General features: G+C 39.1%; 1 protein-coding gene across 2 annotated transcripts in view; it reads left to right on the forward strand.

Moving 5' to 3' along the window:
• The window catches only part of USP34 (ubiquitin specific peptidase 34), a 256166-nt gene that overhangs the window by 175135 nt on the left and 73168 nt on the right, over positions 1-7863 (forward strand). For both annotated transcript variants that reach the window (XM_019549212.1, XM_019549213.1), the window contains one exon: positions 1434-1617. In XM_019549212.1, coding sequence (XP_019404757.1) covers positions 1434-1617 — 184 coding nt within the window. The remainder of the gene's footprint in view (positions 1-1433; positions 1618-7863) is intronic.

Below are 7863 nucleotides of genomic sequence, written 5' to 3' on the forward strand. Positions count from 1 at the left end.
TGTGCTGTGCATGAATAAACTCCAGAGCATATTGCAATATAATATAATATTGCAGTATGCGCTGGAGTTTATTTGTGTACATTAATTGTACACATACATGCTCCCACTATGCATTTAAGAGTAATGTTGCTTTTGAAAAATATAGTTGGATTACCATACCTTTGAGACCTTTGAATTGTAGGGTTGCCAACATACACTTTATTTTTTTTTTTAAAAGCTAATACTGTTGAATTAATATTACTAAAATACAATATTGAAAGAAGAGTATAGATGTGCTCCCACAGCATTTCCAGTGGAAATATTCATCTGGAAAGAAATGTAACAAATTATAACTTTACATTTGTTAACCAGTACTAATATGACTTGGAACATCTATGTTTTATACTACCTCTTTAATCCATTTATTAATGTCCCTATTAACATAGTTTTACTTTGTTTGGGAAATGTTTTAATGTATAATTTTAATCATAAAGTCTATAATTATTGTTGTAAACCCTAAATATATAGTTCAGTAATATTAAAAGTCAACATTATATGAACAATATGAAAAAGACTGATAATATGACCCTAATTAAAGTTTTATGACTAATTATTCATAGATTTTTAAGTCCACAGAAACCATTAAATCACTTAGTCTGATCACTCGTGGATGAAACTGGCTTTTTCAGAAATACTACTGAAAGCATGGCTGGATGGGTGAGATTCTGTCTCTGTAGAAGTCCCTGGACTTTTGCCGTCTATTTCAGCAATGCCAGGCTTTTATTCTTTTTATACTAGAAATTCTGTTGATCTTTTATTTCAGTTTGCTTTTCTCACATCTAGCATAAGTACATGTTCTTTTCATTCTGGTTTACTTCATTTATTTACAGAAGAGAAAATTGTACTAAACTGTGAAGTGCATAAATTTCATAGTGTTACAATGTAGTTTTCAAGGTATAACATGTAAGATCTGTTGAAACAGTTAACTTTGTTATGTTGTAGATTCCTCAGGTAATATAAATCTAGCATTATAGAAACTTTTCAGTTAGTTAAAATCTGTACTTTACTGAGTTATGGATGTTTGGCAGCCTTCATTCACTTTTTTCCCCTGCTAATGTTATATCAAATAGTAGAGTTGTGTAACAGCTAAGATTAATGTGTCTTACTCCTTTTCAGTGGACTCATTTATTTTTCGGTCATGATAAGACATTTACAATGCTGCTTTTCAAGTTATGGGAATTCTACCTTTTGGTACAGTGCATAATTTAAAGATGATGATAAAAAGGCTGCACTGTTAAAATTTACAGTTCAGAATGTATGTATAGAATATGTAAACTGTTTTTATTTGATGAAGAAGCATTCATAAAAAGATTGAAATGATATGAAAAAATATGTCCGTGTTCTTTTTAATATTTATGCAAACTGATGTACCTACTGATTGAATTGTTTTACAGGAGTTTCTAAGAGATATCTTCAATCTTCTGTTTTTGCTGCCAAGTCTAAAAGATAGACAACAGCCAAAATGCAAGTCACATTCTTCAAGAGCTGCTGCTTATGACTTGCTGGTAGAAATGGTAAAGGGGTCTGTAGAAAACTACAGGCTGCTCCACAACTGGGTTATGGCACAACATATGCAGTGTAAGAACTTTATTCATGTTTAGTTTTTTTTTTTTTTAAGTATTTTGTGCAAAATTAGAGATATTTCAGTATTAATATTTCGGGGCATGGATTTTATTTAGAAGATCTTGGTTTATAAAGATCACTTAAAAAAATGAGAATGTACCTCAAGTGCACACTCCCACTCTAACCCTTATGTCCACTCCCATGCTGATTCAGCCTGGCACAATGTCCCAGTGGGGGATTTATTTGCATCGCCAATAGACCCCTTTGGAAACAGAGAACCTGGACTTCACTCTCAGCATTGTTTCTTGAAGAGGGAGTACATATTGTAGAGACTGTAACTTAGACAATTCCCTCAGACAGGTGCTTCAAGATAAGTACAGCTTTTTCCACACTTTGATGTCACAAGAGGCTAGTGTTTTGCTTGTTTTTTTCCTCCGTCCTAAGCTGTATCATGATGACTTCATCTCTAAATCTAAGACTCGAAACAAGATTTATTAAGAATATATAGTAAGAGTTGGTTTAGCACAAAAGTGTATTCAGATATCTAGACATACTTGGCATAGTTAAACTGGGTGCATCTTAGAAAAATTGTAATAAAGGCCTTATCAGAACTAACATTTTCTTAAATATCCTTTCTGTTCTGTTACTATAGAACGGTATCACAAGGGGTGCTAGTGTGACTCGAGGCTTTAATAGTATGCATATAATCTTTAAATATTTCTGTTCTTGAAACATTTTCTCCTTGAATTAATACCCCTTGTTTCCATTTAGTATTTACCATATTTGCTCAAATATAAGGTGAGGTTTTGCCCTACAGTCAGCCTGGGGGAAAAAGTTTCTTATCTTGCATTCAGGTACAAGGAAACCTAGTTAGATACATTGTCTCATTAAGCTGATACCAAGAGCAGCATGTGCTCAGTCATGGACATACAATGAAATGCAGCCAGCACTGAGCATGACTGTAAAACGCTTGACCCATATTGGATGAACATACTGATGGGAACCTACCAGAAGAATATGTTAGTGCTGCCCATCTGAATAAGATATATGCTAGTATGCATTGCTGTCAGTCCCCCCTAAGGGGCAACAAGTCACTGTGAGCCACAACATTTAATTCACTTCCTCTTCCTCTTCACTGAGCTGTCTCCCTTGCAGCAGTTTTAAAAAAACTAAGTCTTTGGATGAACTAAGTCTATGGTTACTTATAGTAATTTGCCTATATACAAGTTATTATAGACAGGTTTATTTCAAAGTCAGTGTTTAGGGTCTGACAGTAAGGAGGGGGTGAGATGTTGCAGGGGGGGAAAAAGTTGTAGGGGCAGAGGGCAAGGGGGCTACCTGACACCCCCCCCCCGATTTATTTTTCCAACTGTAGCAGTGGGAGAGGGACAAATTCAAGGCAGACCTCCAGTGATTAGTTGCTATACCTGGAAAATTATAACAAATGTATACATTTTCCATACATGGAATCTAATTATTATTTAATTATCTTATTCAGGTGGTCTTGTATTTAAGTGAATATGATAAAATATCTGGTCCTGGAAGTGCATATGCTCACTTTTTGGAGTGACTATAGTAGCATATATGTCGTTCTCTTCTACTGGATTCGGTTTCTGATTTTTCCTTCTTGAAGAAGCCTTGACAAAGGGCAGCTCTTGCCCTCAACTGAGCTGTTCATGACTTCTGATAGTTCACAGAATAATCACAACTTTTGGTAAAAGTAGGATATTTTGTCCTTCCCAGTATCTTTTCTGAGGTTGATTGAAGTGGCTATTCCAGTTGCATGTGTCTGACAGGATCAGGCTTTGGGTTCCCATTGTCAGTCTGTTCCCTTTTAGCTTTTCTCTTCTGTTGTCATATGATGCCCTTCCTAGTGATTACCATCTTGTGCAGGCATTTATGGTCAACTTCCTATCTGTACTCATAACTCTGAAGCGCAGCGTTAAAAGCAGTGCTTCCTTTGTATAAATGGGAAACCCTGTTCCCATTTATCTATTTTATTTCCTATTAAAATTCATAATAATTTTCCTGGCATCTTTTTTCAGCTTTTTTTCTCTTTGTACTAGTTTGTCATCTTAATCTGCTTGTTCCTCTCTTTCTAGTTGCAGCTTTCCTCCTTGCTTCAGTTGCAGTTTTTGCCACTTGAGGTTCAATGTTCCTGATCATTCTAGTTTCTCTGGCTTTTTCTCCAGTGTGGATGTGCCATTAATTGTGCTTTCCTCCAACATAGTATTCCTTAGATCATTTTTCTGTTCTCCAGATCTATCTGTGCCTGTGCCTGTCTTTCCCCAGCTGATCCAAATCACTAAATCTCTCTGAGTTGGCGCCAAATCTTCCAAAGCTGATTCGGCCAAATCAGTTCAGGACAGTGATCCAAATCTCTGAATTGAATCATTGTCCTCCAAATCGGCCGAATCTGAATTGAATACTTCCCTATTCACACAGGCCTAGTGAGTGGACCTCCTCCCTAAGGCAGCAGTCCTGTGGCTACTCTGGAAAGGGTTGTCTTTTAAAGATTTGTCATCTGAAAAAATATCAACAATTACATGCAGATTTGGACAGTGTTGTCTCAAGAAATTAATTATTGAGTGCCAGTCTGGAAGAAGATGTCTACTCTTTTTCTTTGTTTTTCTTACTGGCTGGCCAGAGTTTGGCTACAGTTTGGAAGTTTAGCTACCTTTCCCATTTATAAGGGTTTTTTTATACCGCATGAGCAGAAAGAACTTTAAATAATTGCATTTGTTTCTTTACCTAGTGTAATATGATGTTAGATTCCTTTCAGAATAGAATGCTTTAGGTCTAGCTTTGATTGTGCTAGGGGTACCTTAGCTAATTGTCAGAGCTGATCAAGCCATGGCTGGGAGGAGAATCTCAAAGAACATGAGAGTCAACTTCATGACCTTGAGCCTTCAGGATGCTGAAGTAGGAAGACTACTGAATCTTTGGAATTGTGATTAATTTTGGACCTCCTGTTCATGGAAGGTGGGTAGGTATCTGTGATAACCAGAAGACCCCAGCTTTTCTCTTAAAGTTGAGAGATATGTCTAATCAAAGGAGAGATGCCTGCACAACTTGAGAAATGGGAATTAGGTATTCTGAGTGTTCTTCCAGTGAGTTCTGTTGGGAGTCATTGGAAGTGTAACATGGCCTAGAGATCACAGCTTTGAGGCCTCAACAAGGCCACATGCAACTGGGTAGATGCTAACTCTACTCTGAAAAGAATGAATTGAGACCTTAAGATTTGAAGAATTCAGTTTAGGCAGGGAATTGTGTCTGACTACTATCTTAATTAGTACTCCTAAGAGACAGTATTTTTTGAGAAAAGCTCTGTTTAAGCTTCCCAATGGCCAAAGTAACTAAGGCTAGAAACAGACGTTGTTTTTACAGCAGGATCAGCTGTGCTGGGATGTGTCCCAGCATAACTGATCTGGTTGATTGGCAGGTACAGTGTGAAACCTCCATCCCAGAATCCCCTGTTCAGGGCTGTTGGAGAGCGTGGGCAGCCTGAGCTACAGGGATTGCGCCATAAGCAAACAGAGATGCCTTTGAGAATAAAGTGCAACAAACTGACCATGTATCATCAGCAAACAATTTTAGGCACTTGGAACATGACAAAGGACAAAACCAGCTGTTTATTCAAAACTTGTACCACCATAAAATTATGGCTGTACAAGAGCAATGTTTGTTTGAAGCCTAAATGTTACCACATCGTGGGGACTGCTGCTGAAATTTTCTGGAATAATTGAACGCAGACCCATTCTTTCTTAATTGTAGCTACACTGATGATCATGATGTTTTCTGAAACCAATATCAAACTGAAGATTAGGTTGCTAAATTAAATGTGTAGAATATCTGGTGGTTCTGGTATATGAAGATTTCGTTCTTCAGTTCAGTGTGTATTTCAGTTTAGACGTTGGACCTTCTGGACTAAGACCCTCCTTGTTCATTTCTCCATTTCTGACAACAGAACATGTTTTCTAATAGGGGTTAGGAATAGTATGTGGCATCTTCAACCTTTTCTTAAGGAGCTTCGGGAGGACACAGCAAAGCCTAGTTGACCCTAAATTGGCTCAAAGGTGGATAAAACATTAAACCATGTTTTTGAGCACTCTGACAGTGAGCTCCCTATGACAAGAATTCATTATTCCAGTATATTACAGAGGACGACACCTTGGGACAAAAAAAACGTTGCCTCCTTTCTTTGAAAATATTGATATAGCTGTAATTGCCACTACCTCTTCATGGTCCTTCTTGCAACAAAACCATTTTAACAGCCTTTTTTGTTTTCTCCAGGGATTTGAGAAAAGGCTGTGTTGTTATCTGGCAAAGCCAAGTGCTTAAACTATGTCTGTCATTGCGAGACACCCAGAAAGTGCAGAAATCACTGTACATCTTATAGAATGTGGAAAAAAAAATACTTGGTGGCTTGGGAATAGAACCAGAAGGGAGCCTCACGCAATTTTAATCAACTTCACAATAGCTAGATGGGTATCTGACTCCATTTTGTAAATTTTATTGGGAGAACAGCAGGGAGGTCTGAAGATTTGAGTTCCACTATATCAGGGGTAGGCAAAATATGGTATGTGGGCCAGATCCAGCCCTTGGAGGGCCTTTGTCCAGCCCACAGCGGGTGCCTTGGTCCACCTGACCCAGGCATTGTCTCACGGTGGCGCATCCTGCCACCCCCTGGGCACACAGCAGGGTTGGGGCAGCTCTATGCTGGACTGCCTTTCTAGGCAGCTGCTGACCCCAGCCCCGCGGTACTGATAGAGACCCGCAGGCAGCGTATAGAGCTCTGGAAGAAAGAATAATAGTCAAGCAGAGAGGGATAATTGTCAAGCAGACAAGGTGGGACAGCAACTGTGGAAAGCCTTCATGGAAGCTGCAAGGCAAAGAAGAAAATAGATATAAAAAGCCTATTCCTGTATTGGCTATCCCCTGCATGACTAGCAGATGGGGAAAGCCATCTCACTCATATGGACTGTTGGCAGCCGTATCACAGACAAAGGTTCATTATAAAGAGAGAGAGAGAGACTGTCAGGTTGAAATAATAAAAACAGTATGTGTAACTTGCCTAGTTTTATACTTTGCTGCCAGCCATAGGATGTAATGAATTGCAGGTATAATGCAGAGAAAGAAGTGTTAGTCAAAGCACTTAGTCTATTGTCTGACCATTTTAGCCATGCATCCTGGTAGAGCCACATCTTTCTTCACGCTCCTTTCCCAGTTCCTTTTAGTTCTCCTACCACTTTCAGGTTTCTTTGGCGTGCCTGACTTCAATAGTATAGGGGAAACTTTCCCAACTGGAAAAAAGAAGGGATGTTTGTTCCTGAGGTACCCAAATTAATCCAAGATTGTATTCAGCGCTGCTGTGAAATAGTTAGTTTGTTTTATAGTTTCACTTTTGCATCTTATTTCAAATAGTTTATGCCATTAAAGAGAAACTTATGTGGTGGGGGGGGTGCCTTCTGTAGCATGGCTGTGATCTTCTTCCTTGGATCTCTTCAGCATATTTTAACAAACTACTTCCTATCCTTGCAGTTGACAGGGCTTTTCTAATTTAATTCTTAACAGTAAATCTACTCTGTCTAATATAAATAATGGGTAGATTTGTTGTGTTGCCTCATGAAAAGACAAATTCCTGAAAGGAGCCTATGGGTGCCAAAGACTCCATTTGGCTTCCCTTCAGGTGTGACGTGGCTGTGTGTATGGCTGATATTACATAAGACATAAGAGGATGTCACTGTGGTATTAGGGGTCTGAGCATGAGTGGCTGGTGCTTGTCTATGGTGTGCTGGGGGTGGGGCATAACAGGTCGCTAAGCAGGCTTTTTACCTTCAGCCTATTAAGTATTTGTACCTAATGCTTCCACCACTGCTGGCTTTTTGCTTGCATTCAGGGTATAATGCTGGGAATGTTAGAGTGAAGAGGAAGACAAAAGAATGACAAGTAGAGGGGAGGGGGGGAAGAGAGAAATCCAATAGAGATGGTGGAGAAATGAGGGGTGGGGGAGGAAAAGATAAAATAAAGTAAATACATCCTATAGTATTCCAGAAACTACGCCACTTTTCATAGTTTCATAGTTTGTAGGGTTGGAAGGGACCTGAGCAGATCATCAAGTCTGACCCCCTGCCATGGCAGAAAAGATTACTGGGGTCAAACAGCCCCAGCAAGGTGATTGTCTAGCCTTGTCTTAAAGACCCCCAGGGTAGGAGCCAGCACCACTTCTCTTGGAAGTTGGTTCCAGATCCTGGCTGCCCT

The sequence above is a fragment of the Crocodylus porosus genome, unplaced genomic scaffold (genome assembly GCF_001723895.1).
Source record: "Crocodylus porosus isolate Cpor-Errol unplaced genomic scaffold, CroPor_comp1, whole genome shotgun sequence".
Classification (NCBI taxonomy): Eukaryota; Metazoa; Chordata; order Crocodylia; family Crocodylidae; genus Crocodylus; species Crocodylus porosus.